Here is a 17,671-nt window from a genome sequence, read left to right as displayed (position 1 = left end):
GCAGTAAGAGAGTCGGTACAGGAATTACTGGGCTTTAGTCCTTTTGAACTTGTATTTGGTCATAGAGTGAGGGGAACTTTGGCCTTGTTAAAGGAACAGTGGTTTGATGGGGATGTACATGTTAACCTGTTAGACTGTTTTGAAGTTCAAAAATAAACTACACCAAGCTTGTAGTCTAGTGAGACAAAACTTAAAGATTTCTCAAAACAAAATGAAGTGTTGGTTTGATAACTGGGCTTGCGGAAGAAAATACGAGGTGGGGAATAAGGTGCTTGCCCTATTTCCAATGTTGACATATCCACTTCAGGCGAAATTCAATGGACCGTATGAAATAGTCTCTCAAAGTAATGATGTGAATTATGTTACTAAAACACCCGACCGACATAAGCTAACATAGGTGGTACACATAAATATGATAAAGCCTTATTTTGTCAAGCAGGCAGCATCTGTGAGTGTTGTTGTCAAAATATATGCATCTGGCAATGCTGAGAATGAAACAATTGACTCATCTAAGGCTACGTCCACACTAGACTGGATAAATTCGTAACCAAAGCTTTCTGTCTTCGTTTTGACCCTCTGTCCACACTGAAATGGTGTTTTCCTCCCCCAAAAACAGAGATTTTCTTCAACGCCCTCCGGAGTGTGTAAATTTGTAAACGTCGATTGCGCAGAGCAGTGTGGACGGGGTAAACGGATATTTTTAAAAACACTGTCATGACGTGCCAGAACAGATGGCGGCAGCGCGACATTTCATTGTTTTCTTGAACGCAACCCCCCCACACAAGCTAACAATTTCAGAACAGACAGAAACAATACTGAAGCCAGAGGAGTTAGAAATGTACTTACCAAATACTTTGACCCATAGCTTACTGAATAAGTAAGTATACTAACTTTGCCCTGTTTTCTGTCCTTGCTTGTATGAAGGTAGTTTACCTATTTATGCAAGTACTTCTGATGGGCAGCTGAAGTTCCCCAACCATATCGCAGCCACCACCCTGCGACCAGACGTTGTCGTAGTGTCTGAGTCTACTAAGCAAGTGGTGCTGCTGGAGCTGACAGTCCCATGGGAAGATAGCTTGGAGGAGGCCTTTGAAAGGAAGCTCTCCAAGTACGCAGGACTGGTCAGCAACTGTCAGCAGGCTGGATGGAAAGCAAGGTGTCTCCCAGTGGAGGTTGGTTGCAGGGGATTCGTAGCCCGTTCTTTAGTTAGAGCCTTCAGCATTTTGGGCATCGAGGGAGAGGGGAAGAGGAGAGCCATCCGCAGTACCACTGATGCGGCAGAGAGGGCCTCAAGATGGCTGTGGCTCAAAAGAGGGGAGCCATGGATTCGTAAGTAGCTAGCCATCTGGACACAAGCTGGGACCTGATCAGCCCTGGCTGGGTCACCTGGAGGAGGTTGTATGATGTTGAAAGACCCGAAACACCCGATGATTCCAGGAACATCACTGAAGATGTGTCCAGAAGCTTCAATAGATGTACGTACACAGAGTTTTTACTATTTCTCCTTTAATATCTTCCAGCTGTTTGTTGTTATCTTGTCGGAACTCATGAATCTCTCTGAGAATCAAAGACAAATTCACCGATTCCTCCTCATTATCTCCGTCCTGGCTTGCCGTGGGGGAGCTACTTTGATCCGTACCTTATTGAATAAATAAGTATACTTACTTTGCCCTGTTTTCTGTCCTTGCTTGTATGAAGGTAGTTTACCTATTTATGCAAGTACTTCTTTGACAATAGATGTGTAACAGCCTAATGTAACATTGTATGGAGATACAAGATAACACTGATGCAGACATGTTTTATACATTTAACAAGGCGCTTTATTTGTCACGGACTCTTCTGGCAATCCACCACCTTACTATTTACCTCAGGAATTGGGCTTCAATCCCCTCGTTTAATTTCCAATCATTCCTAGGTTCCACTTACACACACACACCTGCTTTCCATCAGAAAATGCAGGATAAAGACCCTGTGATCACAACAACGAGCTGACAGTTCGTTGGTCGACGCCAGTGTGAGTAACCTTCGTTCATGGTTCTTAGGACTGTTAGTTCTAAGTCTAGCATCGCTCCTGGATTCTCTCCAAACCCAAGACTTCAGGTAAAGACTCCCCTGGAAACCGATTCCACGCTCGCTACGGTGATAACGACTCCCGACTCTGTCCCCACGCCCGTGTTCTGCACTTGGGTTCATCCATGCTTGTGTAATATGATTAATGTATTGCTTGTGCAAACATTCAATAGATGCAATTGTCACCTTTGCCCAGTAACTCATTCTATTGCACATGTTAAATACACCAAAATAATACACAAAGACATGGCAAAGGTAAAGGCAAACAAATGAGGTAACAGCAAATTTCACTTTTGCCTAGTAACAAGCCTTGTTCCATTTAGTTGTACCTGTCGTCCCTTTCATCGGTGAAGAGACTATGGCTGTAGAAAACGTTTCTGGACTAACGCGCACCAGGTCTTTTGTTTGGCAATTTCCATTTAAGTTTCTCTAGTCCAACTGGACAAACGCGCACCAAGTACACCGTTTCCTCTTCGATTTTTTCCCGTGTGTCTTGCGCATGCCCAGTTGGAGGAGATTCACCCAAATATCCATTCTAATGAGGACAGAGGTATTTTGAAAATTGCCTGGTGTGGACACCTGGCGTTTTTACGCCAAACCTGCGTTTTCAAAATTATCCGATGTAGTGTGGACGTAGCCTGAGATTTTTCACAAGCCAGACATGGTCCCAGTTAGGCTAATGAACTTGGTTGTTCTAGAAAACTTTGATAACAAGTTGGCTCATCTGCAGCCAAAGCAAGAACAACAGCTGAGAAATTAATTCTGAAGTTTAAAAATTTATTTCCCGACGTTCCCAAGCAAACCACGGTCGCAGTACATGACGTAGATATTGGTCAATCCAAACCAATTAAACAGCAGTCATATCGCATGAACGTAGAAAAGCGTAAATTGGCTGAGTAAGAAATTGAATATATGCTGAAAAATGGTATTATTAGGCCTTCAAAATCAGATTGGAGCTCACCCTGTGTTATTGTGCCCAAACCTGATGGTAGTGTTAGATTTTCCACTGACTATAGGAAGGTAAATGCAGTGACAAAAACAGATGCCTATCCTATCTCTATGGTGGATGATTGCCTCGATAAGGTTGGAAAAGCTAAATTTCTTAAAGATTGATCTGTTGAAAGGGTATTGGTGCGTTCCATTGACAGACGGAGGTAGAGAAATTTCCGCGTTAGTGACAGCTACTGGGTTGTATGAATACAATGTTTTGCCATTTGGAATGAAAAATGCTCCAGGAACATTCCAGAGAATGATTGATTCTGTAATTCGAGGGTTAGAACACACAGGTGCCTATATTGGTGACTTAGTCACAGGGAGTGACACTTGTGAAGAGCATATCTCTGCAGTAGAAAAGCTGTTTGACAGGCTTTCCCAAGCCAACCTTACAGTTAATAGTGAATTTGGCCATGCCACTGTGACCTATCTTGGCTATGTAGTAGGTCAAGACAAGTTGGCTCCTGTTCAGGCAAAAGTCCAGGGAATTTCTGAAGTTCCTAATCCGACTGGTATGAAGGCTCTCAGAAGGTTTCTGGGAATGGTTGGATATTATCATAAGTTCTGTAAGAACTTTGCAGATATCGCTCTTCCTCTGACTAATCTCCTGAAGAAGGGTGAAAAGTTTGTCTGGACTGAGCCTTGTCAGGAGGCATTTGATCGATTGAAAGTTATTATTTGAGATTAGGCCAATCAATGTAGGGTCGTCAGCAAATTTAATTAGCAGATTGGAGCTGTGGGTGGTGACACAAGTCATGGGTATAAAAAGAGTAAAGGAGGGGGCCAAGGAGACAACCCTGTGGGGTATGTGTGCTGAGGGTCAGAGAGACAGAGGTGAGGGAGCCCACTCTTACCACCTGCCGGCGATCTGACAGGAAGTCCAGGATCCAGCTACACAAGGCAGGGTGAGGGCCGAGGTCTCTGAGCTTCTTGTCGATACTTCACGCCTTCGTATGGCTACTGCTCTGCCCATGACTGCAAGGAACTGCAGAGAACTTTGGGAAACAGAGACCATTAGAGAAACAAGCCTCCCCTCCATAGACTCTTCCTGCACTTCCCCTGCTTCGGAAAAGCAGACCATGTACTCAAAGACCCTCACAACCTGGACGTTCTTGCTGCAACCCCGCTCCCCCATCAGGGAAGAGATACAAAAGCCTTAAAGCGCGTACCACCAGCCTCAAGGACGGCCTCCTGTCTGCGGTTATAAGCCAAAAAAATGGACTCGACCTCACAACGTAACTCGACGTGACCCTGCACCATACGTCTATCTGCACTGCACTTTCTCTGCAGCCATAATGCTTTGTTACAGTTATTGTTTTGATGTATATCAGCTCAATGTACTGTTGTAATGTATTGATCTGTGTGGATGGTATGTCGGGCAAGAATTTCACTGTAGCTCAGTACGTGATAAAAATAAACAAATTCCCCATTTTAATTGTGTGGAAATGTTAGACAGACTGAGCTGCTTTGGAACCACAGAAGGAAACTTAACCTTTGTTATTTCTGTAGAATACAGATAAATAGAAAAGGCTTCAATCTCGCATTACAATCTGCGGTAACTGGGAGCAGGTGACTGGTGGTGGGTCTCCCATACCGATAATCAGAATCAGGTTTAATAGCTCCGGCATATGTCATGAAATTTGTTGTCTCTGCGGCAGCAATAGAACCCAATTCATAACAATAGATTTTATCAAATGTGATTTAAGATAAGAATATACATATTAAACAGTTAAATTATATAAGTAGTACAAAATAAAAAAAAATATAATAAACTATTTTAATTGTGTGGAACTAAATACTGACTGGGTTGTTGCTTTGGAAATTCTAGAGTGAAGCTTAAGTAAACTACACATTTATGAGAAGCTCAGATAAATAGAAAAGGCTAAACTCTCACACAAATTGGTCATACACACAGAAACATTGGCTGCACTTCAGCAGGTAAAAACAGTGGAATGAAACATGCTGAAAATATTGCAGAAAAAAAACATATTGTCCACCCACGACAAGAGGACGTGACAGATCCGGATCTCACTGCCTTGTCTGAATGGGCGAAAGATGAAGCTACACGGACATGTAGAGTAGTGACCGACAGATGCTGCAGATCTGCAGGGAAATGTGAACAGGAAACGGGATCAGGTGACGGGTGGAGGGTCTCCCACCTGAACCGATGACTCTGCTCCTCACCCCTCACCCGCTGCCCGACCCATCCGCTGTATTTTCCACATTATTCCACTTACACCAGATACGTAGTTACCTTTTCCCTCCATATTTTCCCTCTCCCTTTCCCTCCACCTCCAAGTCACAGAGTCAAGGGTTCAATTCCCATTCCGATCCAACACACAATTCAGACCCAAACAGGAAATGTGCAGGTTTCATTTAAATCAGTCTGTGTTTAAAAACACTCATTTCTATTCACAGTCCCCCGGCCTCACTGGACAGCAACACTGAAACATCAAGTGAGAAACAGCAGGATGTGGCCATTCAGCCCCTCTAACCATCAACAAGATGACGGCTGCTCTCCCATCTCAGCCACATGTTTCTGCCCGATCCTCATTTCCTCGATCCCTCCAGTCTCCACACATCTGCCGGCCTCTGTTTTATGTGAGAATGATCACCGAATCTTCACCGCCCTCTGGGGTGGGGATTTACAGATATTTACCACTCTCGGAGTGGAGACATTTCCCCTCATCTCAGTCCCGGACAGTCCAACCCCCTTTTCAGAGACTGGGATCCCTGGTTCAACCGGTAATGATGTTGTGCATTTCAATGTGTTCACCCCTCGGTCCTCGATTCTCTAAACGAAATGGTTATCACATTTGATGTTTCTTCATATGATGACCCACCACTCCAGGGATCAGTCTGGTGAATCTTCATTGCACTCTCTATAACAAATACTCTCTAACCTCTCTGTTAATCCTCTATGGAATTAATTTCCATCTTCTGCAGCCCCGTGTTGCCCCAACCACTCACCTCCCACCCCTGTCACTATTTCCACCTTCCCACCTCCCCCTCACCTGGATCCACCTCTCACTCCCCAGCTCTTGCTCCATCCCCACCCCTCACCTCTTTTCTCGGACTATTTCCCGTCCACTCTCAGTCCAGAGGGAGGGTCTCGGCCCGAAATGTTGACGGTCCATTTCCCTCCACAGATGCTGCCCGACCCACTGAGTTCCTCCGGCAGTTTGTTCTTTGGTCTGTATAACCCGTGTTAGTGTGGGGAGCGGGATTTTACACCATATTCCCGGTACAATCTCAACAAAACACAAATAATTGTCACTTTGCTCGGACCATTGGCCCCGCTTGCAGGGCAACAGTCTGCCGGTGTTTGCCCCCCAATGGGGTGAATCGCCACCACTGTGGGCTCAGACATTTCCACAGATGAGCCCCTCCTGTCCCCACCGGGACAAACATCCTGTCCGCCCCCTTTCTCACCGTCTTCATCCTCTCCCTCCCCGGGGAACCGGCATCAAACCGACGGGCCGAGCGGTCTCCTCCTACCTCTCAGCGATACATCAGACTCCGGCCGCAGAAGACGCTTCACAAACGCCCCAACTTCCCTCGGAGGGAAATGGAAATAAATCAGAAAGCGGACATTTACTTTGAGGTTTGCTCCTCTTTGAGCGGGGTAACGCCCTCTCGGCTGGTCCGCCTCCGCTATTGGGCGGAAACAGTGATTGACATCGCCTCGGAGGTGAGGGTTGGAGGGGTCTCGTGGTCGGTAGCTCAGCCGTTAAACCGCCTCAGCACGAGCAGAGCAGCGCGTGTGTGACGTCAGTTACGCACGGGGGGAACCATGTGTGACGTCACCTGTGGGGGAGCGCTTGTAATTAAAAACACCTGAATGGACATTTCTTATGATTTCAGTGGGACAACAACATTAATCACGGGTTTCATCACTGAATCCAGTGTTGTGAGATGTAAAGTCCCCTGTTATGTGTCCGGCTGTGCCGTGTTGTTGGTGGAGTGGGCAGCGTGGTGTTTGTCTCGATTCGGGTCACAACACCAGAATTGCCAGCGGGGTCCACACACAGTGTATTAGTGACCAGAAAACCTCCCGTCCCTGCAGTCTTTGTCTCCTGGTAAACTCAACACCCTGACAATGTGGACCATAGATACCCCTTCCTCTCAGAGTCAGGGAATCATTCAGACAGCTGATCAAAGAGAGGAATTATATTTATTGGTCATTAAAGTTCACCCAGATTCGTTTGGACGGATTTGATGTGGAGTTCGGGGGTCAGAGTGAAAGGGCCGGACGGACGAACTCTCCCCGTTATCCAAACATCCTTCCAGGTGAGGCGACCCTTCACCTGTGAATCTTCCGGGGTCGCCCGTTGTGTCCGCTGCTCCCGATGCGGCTCCTCTACACCGGTGACACCGGCTCCTCCGCAGTTGTGCGGGGTCGGGTTGTTTTTACTGGGGGATCGATGTTATTTTTCCCTTTTGTGGGAGGGGTGGGTTTTGGGGGTTGACGATCGGGATGCCGTTCTTTTTCATGCGGGGCTGGGGTGGGAGTTTGATTTTTTTCGCTCTGAAAGCCTTTTTCTTTCTTTGTTTCGTGACTCTCTGGAGGAGAAAAAAACTCAGAGTTATTTATGGATACCTACTTCGATAATAAATTAACCTTTGAACTATCCGTGCCGAGCGGGACTTCCCGGTGTCCAAACATTTCATTCCGACTAACTGAAGCTATCAGCTTTTCCAGTCTCTCTCTCTCTTTAGACTGGCCGACTGCCTGTCTGCAGACCGCTCTCTCTCTCTTATGGTTAAATCCACAGTCAGCGCCGTCAGCCTGTGACTGACGTCATAGTCCCGCCTCCTCACTCCGGCGCTCTTAAAGACACAGTCACAGTCCGACCGCAGGCTCGCAGCAGCCGCAACACAACTTCCCGACTTTTCAACTCAGTGCTTCAACTAATAAAGACAACCACGCCATTTGCCTTCATAACCACCCGATCAATCTGTGCAGTCTCTGTCAGGGACCGATGAACTTGGAGTCTAAGATCCCTTTGATCATCAACACTGTTCAGGGTTTTGCATTTAACAGTGTACTGTCTCAAACATTCGACCAACCGAGCTGCCAAGTTCACAAGTACGGGAAGGTACAGGTACAGAGAAACACTGACTTGTGGCAGCATCACAGGCAAGTACATTCAGATAACACACGGAACACAAATTATACGATTCTCTGTCAGTAACAATCTATAAATACGTTTTATGTTATTAACAATATGTAAAATACATTGTGTCGTGATCAATATTAAAATGTGCATTTTGTGTCAATAACAGACTTGTAAATGTTGAATTTGGTCCCTGTCTCCATTCCTCCTGGAGTCCACAACCAGCTCCTTTGTTTCTGTGACATTGAGGGAGAGGTTGTTTTCTTGACACCACTGTGTCGGGGTGATGACTTCTTCTCTGTAGGCTGCCTCGTTATTATTTGAGATTAGGCCAATCAGTGTAGTGTCGTCAGCGAATTTAATTAGCAGATTGGATCTGTGGGTGACGACACAAGTCATGGGAATACAGAGAGTAAAGGAGGGGGCCAAGGAGACAACCCTGTGGGGTATGTGTGCTAAGGGTCAGAGAGACAGAGATGAGGGAGCTCAGTCTTACCACCTGCCGGCGATCTGACAGGAAGTCCAGGATCCAGCTACACAAGACAGGGTGAAGGCCGAGGTCTCTGAGCTTCTTGTCGATACTTCACGCCTTCTTATGGCTACTGCTCTGCCCATGACTGCAAGGAAAAGCAGGCCATGTACTCAAAGATCCTCATAACCGGCACATTCTTGCTGCATTCCTCTCCATTTTAATTGTGTGGAAATATTAGACAGACTGAGCTTCTGTTTTGAAACCTCAGAAGGAAACTTATCTGAACTATTGTCATTTCTGAGGAATGCAGGTAAGTAGAAAAGGCTTCAATCTCGCATTACAATCTGCGGTAAATGGGATCAGGTGACCGGTGGGGGGTCTCCCATATCAATATCAGAATCAGGTTTAATAGCACCGGCATATGTCATGACATTCGTTGTCTCTGCGGCAGCAGTAGAACCTAATTCATAACAATAGATTTTAACAATTGTGAATTACTATAATATACATATTAAATAGCTAAATTACGTAAGTGGTGCAAAACTAAAAATTTAAAAAATATAATAAACTTTTAATTGTGTGGTAATTCTGGAGCAAAGCTTAACTAAACTGTACACATTTATGAGAAGCTCAGAAAAATAGAAATGTCTAAATTCTCAAATGCATGGCTTTGTGTTAAATGTTTCACCAATATGGTGACTGAAGGCAGCTGCAGGTTCATGAGGGACTGTTACTGTCAGAATCTGCAGTTCTTGTGGCTGCTCATCGCACCCAGGACTGAACCCTGGTCACTGAGCATTGGAAGAGTCTGTTCTGCTGATGTTAGCCTTAAACTAGACTGATGTTTAATATTGTGGATCTGTGAAAGATAAATCAGTTCTATATCAAATCCCGTGTCTCAGGTACTTACTGTCTCTACCACACTCACAATGTACACTAGAGAGTCCTCTCGGCCCACCTGGTCCCTGCCCATGTTTCTGTTCCATATCAGTATATCAAAATCTATCCCTGCTGTTCCCCTCTCACTCTCCCTGTGATGACAGGTTGCAACTAGTCACCACTCCGTGGGATAGGAGATTGTCCATGAATTTCAGAGAATCATAGAAAGCTACAGCACATTACAGACACTTTGGCTCTAAATGATGTCACGACCATGTAACTTACTCTAGAACCTGCCTAGAATTACCCTACCGCATAGCCCGCTATTTTCCTAATCTCCATGTACCTATCTAAGAGTCTCTTAAAAGACCCTATTGTATCCGTCTCTACCACCATCGCTGGCTGTGCTTTCCACACACACACCACACTTTGTTTAAAAAACGTAGCTCTGACATCTCCTCTGTACCTACTTCCAAGCAGTTTAAACCTATGCCCCCTCGTGTTAGCCATTTCAGCCCTGGGAAAAAGCATCTGGCTATCCACACGACCAATGCCTCTCATCATCCTACACATCTGCATGAATTTCCTGCATGCTTCTCTCCAGACTGAATAAGACGATGAGCACACTGTGGTTTTAATGTTCTTCAGGGCTCTGGTCTAAGGTGTTTAAGCTCCTTCTTCCCCGATCTTTTCAACGTTTTGTGTCATTTTCACTCATTTCAAAGGTCTGTGCCTCAGACAGCTGGGTTGGTTGAATGAGCCTCTAAAGTCTGACAGCAGATGAGCGAGTGAATCTTCGATGGTGTAGAGTCAGAAACCAAAAAGTTAACAGCCTGAGTCAGGGCTTTGGGGCTCCAGGAAGAGATGGGAATTAAGAGTTTACAAGGACAAGGAGGAAGAGGAATCCAACCAGCAGAATATGGCTACAAATGAAAGATCAGAAACACTTTGAAACTGTTTGATTGAAAAAAAAGGTGGTTAATTTCAGCAAAGTACTGGAGGAAATCAACAGATCAGGCAGCAAATGTGGAGAGGAATAAATAGACAACGTTTAGGCCGAGCCCTTTCAGCATGCCCAGACTGTGTACTACTCTGCTTAGTTGCTGCCTGAACTGCAGAGTTCCTCCAGCATTTTGTGTGTATTTGTTTACATTTCCATCAACAGTAGAATCTCTTGTGTTGTATATCTGCATTTGTAACAAGGTTCTACTTTGGCATTAGACACGCGGAAAGCTTGTTGATATTAAGTGTATTGCTTATGGGAGCTGCTTTCTGCATTAAAAGAGCTGCCGAGTTTTCTACACAAAAAAAAACTGAGGTATGGGCATGGAACCGGTGCTTGCAGAAACTTTTAATGGCACCGTGATTACCCAGAAAGCTCTGCGAAGAATTTTCGCCGTCGCTGAAACACCGATCGAATGCACAAGCTGTTCTCGAATATCGCGCATGCGCACAGTACACAAAGGCCCAGAGAATTCGGCACCAGGTAAGAGATATTCCCCGGCTGCGGGTGGGGGTTTTCAACACCGAATTCGGGACAATTGCTGTGAGCTCCGGACACCGTGGGCCGTAATCCCGGGACAGTCCTGCTCTCTTCCCTCTGTCTCAGCCCCACGATCTGTACACGGGCCCCGGGGAGCTTCCGGCTGATGAGGGAATGGGAACCGATGGATCTCTCAGACAGAGCTGAGCTCCAGCTGTCTAAATGCAAGGATTAGGAACTCGGAGAAAGGGAACAAAATCTTTTACATCACCAGCTGAGAAAAAAACACCTCTGTTCTGCCTTCAATCACAAACGAGAAAACCTGCAGATATTGAAAATCCAAGCAACACACACAAAATGCTGGAGGAATTCAGCATTAGTACTCTTTTCCATAGATGCTGCCTGGCCTGCTGAGTTCCTCCAGCATTTTGTGTGTGTTGCTTGTTCTACCTCCTCTTGTTCTGGACCTTTGTACCCGTGGGAACATGTTTTGACCCATTCTCTCTGGGTACATAATGATATCAAACGCCTTTCACCTGATCAACAAGTAGCTTTCACATCACAAATGTGCCATTCTCCAATGAGACCTGCCCTTCCGTTCATATTCATTGGTTATCAGTCCCCTGGGGGAGGATTCAGGGGAAATATTTATGTACAATATAGAAACCAGTGTTACCTGTGTGTGTTGTGGCAATGCAAAAGTTGCTGGAGAATTTGCAAGTGCAACGAAGTGGAGTGATTTTGGAAATCTGACTTTTTAAAGCATCATTTTGCGAGCAAATCAGATATGGACGGTGTGCAAAAGGTCTGGCGAGAAAATCCTTCGTAACCCTCTACAGGCCTGCTATATAGGTTGTGTGAGAGTGCAGATGAACTCAATCAAACCCAGAGGGCATCAGAGTTCTCATTTGCTAGCTGTTAAAATAAATACCTCTCTATTTAAAGTTCAGTTTGCACATGTTGTTGTCAATGGGTAAAAATTGCACAGGCAAGATTTTTTGGCACACCGGTCATTACAAATTAGACGGGACATTGGTGGGAAGCTGGAGAGACTTCCAGTGTCCTTGACACCCTCACCTATAAGATGTGCATCCAGCTGCAGCTTGTAACCCTGCACGTTCGGGAGTTGGAGCTGGAAATGGATGAATTCCAGATCATCCAGGAGTTGAAGGGAGTGATAGATATGTCATGAAGAGAGGTGCATTGCACCCAAGGTGCAGGACACACGAAACTGTGTGAGAGTTAGAAAGGACCCTGTACAGATTACAGATGTGGAGGTGTTTGTTGTCTTAAGGCAAATTACCATGGATAAATCCCCAGGGCCTGACAAGTTGTTCCCTGGGACGCTGCAGAAGATAAGTGCAAAAATTGTTGGGGCCCAAGCACAAATATTTAAATCATCCTTTGTGACAGGTGAGGCACTGGAGGATTGGAGGACAGCCAGTGTTGTTCTGCTGTTCAAGAAAGGCTCTAAAGGTAAACAAGAAAATTTTATGTTAGTGAGCTTGACATCAGTAGTGGGAGAGTTATTGGAACATATGTGCAGCAACTGGATATATAAGTATTTGGATAGTTGTGCTCTGATTAGAGATAGGCAGCATGGTTTTGTGCATGGTAGGTCATGTCTAACCAATCTTATAGAGTCTCTCGAGGATGATATCAGGAAAGTGGATGAAGGCAAGGCAGTGGATGTTGTCTACATGGACTTTAGCAAGGCACTTGACAAAGTCTCATCTGGGAGGTTGGTCAAGAAGGTTCAGTCACTCAGCATTCAAGATGGGATAGTAAATTGGATGATACACTGTCTTTGGGAGAAGCCAGACTGTGGTAGCAGATGGTTGCCTCTCTGACCGGAGGCCTGTGACTAGTGGTGTGCCACAGGGATCAGTGTTGGGTCTGTTGTTGCTTGTCATCTATATCAGTAATCTGGATGATAGTGTGGTTAACTGGATCAGCAAAGTTGTGGATGACACCAAGATTGGTGGTGTAGTGGACAGCGAGGAAGATTATCATGGCTTGCAGTGTGATCTAGACCAGCTGGGAAAATGGGTTGAGAAACATAAAATGGAATTTAATGCTCACAAGTGTGAAGTGTGGCACCTTAGTAGGACCTAGAATTGCACAGTGACTGGTAGGGCACTGAGAAATGTTGTAGAAGAAAGGGGTCTGGGAATACAGGTCTATATTTCACTGATAGTGGTGTCACAGTTTGATAGGGATAGAAAGAAAGATTTTGGCACATTGGCCTTCATAAACCAAAGTACTGAGTACAGGAGATGGATGTTATGTTGATGTTGTACAAGACATTGGTGAGGACTAACTTGGAGTATTGTGTGCAGTTTGGTCAGCAACCTACAGGAAGATGTAAAAGAGGTTGAAAGAGTTCAGAGAAAATTTGCAAGTATGTTGCCAGGTCTGGAGGACTTGGGTTATGAGGAGAGATTGAACAGGTCTGGGCTTTATTCCTTGGAATGTAGAAGATTGAGGCGAGATTTGATGGAAGTGTATCAAAATTGTGAGGGTTATAGATGGGGTAAGCGCAAGCTGGCTTTTTCCACTGAGATGGTGTGGGACGCCAAACAGAGGCCATGGGTTGAAGGTGAAAGGTGTAATATTAAGGGGAACATGCAGGTAAACGTCTTCACACAGGCCGTCATCCAGGTGTGGAATGAGCAGACAGCCCAACTGGTGCATGTGAGCACAATTTCAACATTTAAGAGGTTTGTATTGGTATCTGGATGGTAGGGGTATGGGTGTAGATAGGTTAAATAGTTCAACACAAGCTAGATGGGCCAAAGTGCCTGCTTCTGTGTTGTACTTTTCTGTGACTCTGTGACAAGAACAAGAAATAATACTAATGTTCATTTAATTCCTTTTAACAGCTGTGCGGGCCAACCATTCATCTGGGCAGGAAATGTTTACATGGCGTTAAAACTGTGGCACTGTAAATTGACAGTAGATAAAAGAAAATCCCAGCTGCACGTCCGTCAACATAGGCTATTTGTGTGAGAGTCTTTCAGTTACTGTGGGGCCAGGAGCCCATGCAGCTCAGTGGGAACAGGGAATAATACCAATGGAGAGAGTCAAACTGAGCCAGGTCACAGATTGGAGATGGCAGAAATGCCCCATTCTTATAGAGACAGGAAGAGCATCAGAGAGTTTGATGGTCATTCCAGATACCAGCACTGTGCCCAGATAGAAGATGATTTCTCTCTCCAACTTGGGTTGAATCTCACAGAAACAGTGTGATGGCAGATCACACCTTGGTGACTAAAGTGATCTCATCTGAAATGTTGTCCTTCACCCACTGATGGATTTTATAAATCTTTTTTCAGGTTAAAAACGACAAGGAATTTATCTATGAGGATCTTGAACACAACACGCCAGTTTTGCTGTCTCTGTCCACGCGTATAAGAAGTGGAGCAAGGGATTCACTTGATCATCCTTCCTGCTCAAACTGTGGTGAGGGATTCACTCGATCATCTGACCGACTGGCATGCCTGTCAGTTTACACAGGGGAGTGGCCGTTCACCTTTTTGAACTGTGGGGATTCAAGGTCATCTCATGAAGGTACATCAGCAAGTTCACACTGGGACAAGGCCATTCACCTGTTCTGTGGTGGGTCTTCTCACCTGTGGACACACCAGTCAGTTCACACTGGGCAGAGGCTGGTCATCTGCTGAATTTGTGGGGAAGGATTCACTTGGTCATCTGACCAAATGGCTCACCAGCGGGTTCACACGGGCGAGTGGCCATTCACCTGCCCGGAAGATGGGAAGGGATTTACTTGCTCTTCTAAACTGAAGGTACATCAGAGAGTTCACACTGGAGAGAGGCCGTTCTCCTGCTCAGACTGTGGGAAGGGATTCAATCAGTCATCCACCCTACTGACTCACCAGCGAGTTCACACTGGAGAGAGGCCATTCATCTGCTTGGACTGTGGGAAGGGATTCAATTCTTCATCTAATCTACAGAGACACCAGCGAGTTCACACTGGAGAGAGACCGTTCACCTGCTTCGACTGTGGGAAGGGATTCACTGAGTCGACTAGCCTACAAGCACACCAGTCAGTTCACACTGGAGAGAGGCCATTCACCTGCTCAGTGTGTGGGAAGGGATTCACTCGATCAGCTCAGCTGAAGGAACATCAGAGAGTTCACACTGGAGAGAGGCCGTTCTCCTGCTCAGACTGTGGGAAGGGATTCAATCAGTCATCCACCCTACTGACTCACCAGCGAGTTCACACTGGAGAGAGGCCATTCATCTGCTTGGACTGTGGGAAGGGATTCAATTCTTCATCTAATCTACAGAGACACCAGCGAGTTCACACTGGAGAGAGACCGTTCACCTGCTTCGACTGTGGGAAGGGATTCACTGAGTCGACTAGCCTACAAGCACACCAGTCAGTTCACACTGGAGAGAGGCCATTCACCTGCTCAGTGTGTGGGAAGGGATTCACTCGATCAGCTCAGCTGAAGGAACATCAGAGAGTTCACACTGGAGAGAGGCCGTTCTCCTGCTCAGACTGTGGGAAGGGATTCAATCAGTCATCCACCCTACTGACTCACCAGCGAGTTCACACTGGAGAGAGGCCATTCATCTGCTTGGACTGTGGGAAGGGATTCAATTCTTCATCTAATCTACAGAGACACCAGCGAGTTCACACTGGAGAGAGACCGTTCACCTGCTTCGACTGTGGGAAGGGATTCACTGAGTCGACTAGCCTACAAGCACACCAGTCAGTTCACACTGGAGAGAGGCCATTCACCTGCTCAGTGTGTGGGAAGGGATTCACTCGATCAGCTCAGCTGAAGGAACATCAGAGAGTTCACACTGGAGAGAGGCCGTTCTCCTGCTCAGACTGTGGGAAGGGATTCAATCAGTCATCCACCCTACTGACTCACCAGCGAGTTCACACTGGAGAGAGGCCATTCATCTGCTTGGACTGTGGGAAGGGATTCAATTCTTCATCTAATCTACAGAGACACCAGCGAGTTCACACTGGAGAGAGACCGTTCACCTGCTTCGACTGTGGGAAGGGATTCACTGAGTCGACTAGCCTACAAGCACACCAGTCAGTTCACACTGGAGAGAGGCCATTCACCTGCTCAGTGTGTGGGAAGGGATTCACTCGATCAGCTCAGCTGAAGGAACATCAGAGAGTTCACACTGGAGAGAGGCCATTCACCTGCTCAGGCTGTGGGAAGGGATTCACTCGGTCATCTGACCTAATGGCACACCAGCGAGTTCACACCAGGGAGCGGCCGTTCGTTTGCTCGGACTGTGGGAAGGGATTCACTTGGTTATCTAATCTGAAGGTACACCAGAGAGTTCACACTGGGGAGAGGCCGTTCACATGCTCAGTCTGTGGGAAGGGATTCAGTCAGGCATCAAACCTGCAAGAGCACCAGAGAATTCACACTGGGGAGCGGCCGTTCACCTGCTCAGACTGTGGGAAGGGATTCACTTGCTCATCCCAACTGAAGGTACATCACAGAGTTCACACTGGGGAGAGGCCATTCACCTGCTCAGACTGTGGGAAAGGATTCAATTCATCATCCCAACTGAAGGTACATCAGAGAGTTCACACTGGGGAGAGGCCGTTCACCTGTTCAGACTGTGGGAAGGGATTCATGCAGTCATCCGAACTAAAGGTACATCAGCGAGTACATACCGGAGAGAGGCCGTTCACCTGCTCAGACTGTGGGAAGGGATTCACTTTGTCATCTAAACTGAAGGTACATGAGCGAGTTCACAACGGAGAGAGGCCATTCACCTGCTCAGACTGTGGGAAGGGATTCACTTTGTCTTCTCACTTACTGAAACACCAGTCACTTCACACCGGGGAGTGGCCATTCACCTGCTCAGTCTGTGGGCAGGGATTCTCTGAATCATCCTCCCTGCAGAGACATCAGTCAGTTCACACTGGGGAGAGGCTGTTCACCTGCTCAGACTTTGGGAAGAGATTCTCTCAGCCAAATCAACCCTATGTGCATCATTGAGTTGATTGAGCTGGAATGAGGCTGTTCACCTGCTCTGAATGTGGGAAGCAATTCACTCAGTTATCTGAACATATGTAACTCTCGCTTAGGCTAGCAGCTTAATATAGGTGGTGATAGCCTCCCAGCCCAATCTTATCTAATTCTACTTTAGTCTGTTTTTTAAGCTTAGCTGAATAAGAAATGATCTGGCCATGCAAAAATGCTTTAAATGTATCCCATATAATTCATTTGGACGTACCCACTATATCATTAAAATGAAAGAATTCTTTTATCTGGGTTTCAATAAAACCAACAATGTCAGAGTTTTGCAATAATGTCTGAGACATGTGCCATGTGCTATGTTGAGCAGGCAAGAATGACATAAATTCAAAACACAAACTCAAAGGTGCATGATCAGATATAGCAATAGCGTCATTTTCACAATTTTTAACACTAGGCAGGAAGCGGGGATTGATTATAATATAATCAATCCTCGAATATTTTTTGTAAACATGTGAAAAGAAAGAATATTCTCTGTTACCGGGGTGCAGATATCTCCATAATTCGATCAATCCAAAATTGATCAAAAAGGAGTTAATAAGTGACACAGAGTGAGTTGGAAGTCGCTGATTGGATGAGCTCTTGTCAATCATAGGATTTAAACAACAGTTAAAAT

The 17,671-nt window shown here is 45.9% G+C and overlaps 1 protein-coding gene across 1 annotated transcript in view; it reads left to right on the top strand.

The window, feature by feature from the left end:
* The window catches only part of LOC140208029 (uncharacterized), a 97,178-nt gene extending 79,875 nt beyond the window's left edge, over positions 1-17,303 (top strand). Inside the window, 2 exon segments of the mRNA XM_072276559.1 lie at positions 10,906-11,017; positions 14,350-17,303. Of these exon segments, the coding sequence (XP_072132660.1) occupies positions 10,906-11,017; positions 14,350-17,016 (2,779 nt within the window). The 3' untranslated portion in view covers positions 17,017-17,303.
* Positions 17,304-17,671: the final 368 nt, after the last annotated feature.

Source organism: Mobula birostris, chromosome 13 (genome assembly GCF_030028105.1).
Source record: "Mobula birostris isolate sMobBir1 chromosome 13, sMobBir1.hap1, whole genome shotgun sequence".
NCBI lineage: Eukaryota > Metazoa > Chordata > Chondrichthyes > Myliobatiformes > Myliobatidae > Mobula > Mobula birostris.
This window is presented reverse-complemented; position numbering and strand designations above follow the sequence as displayed.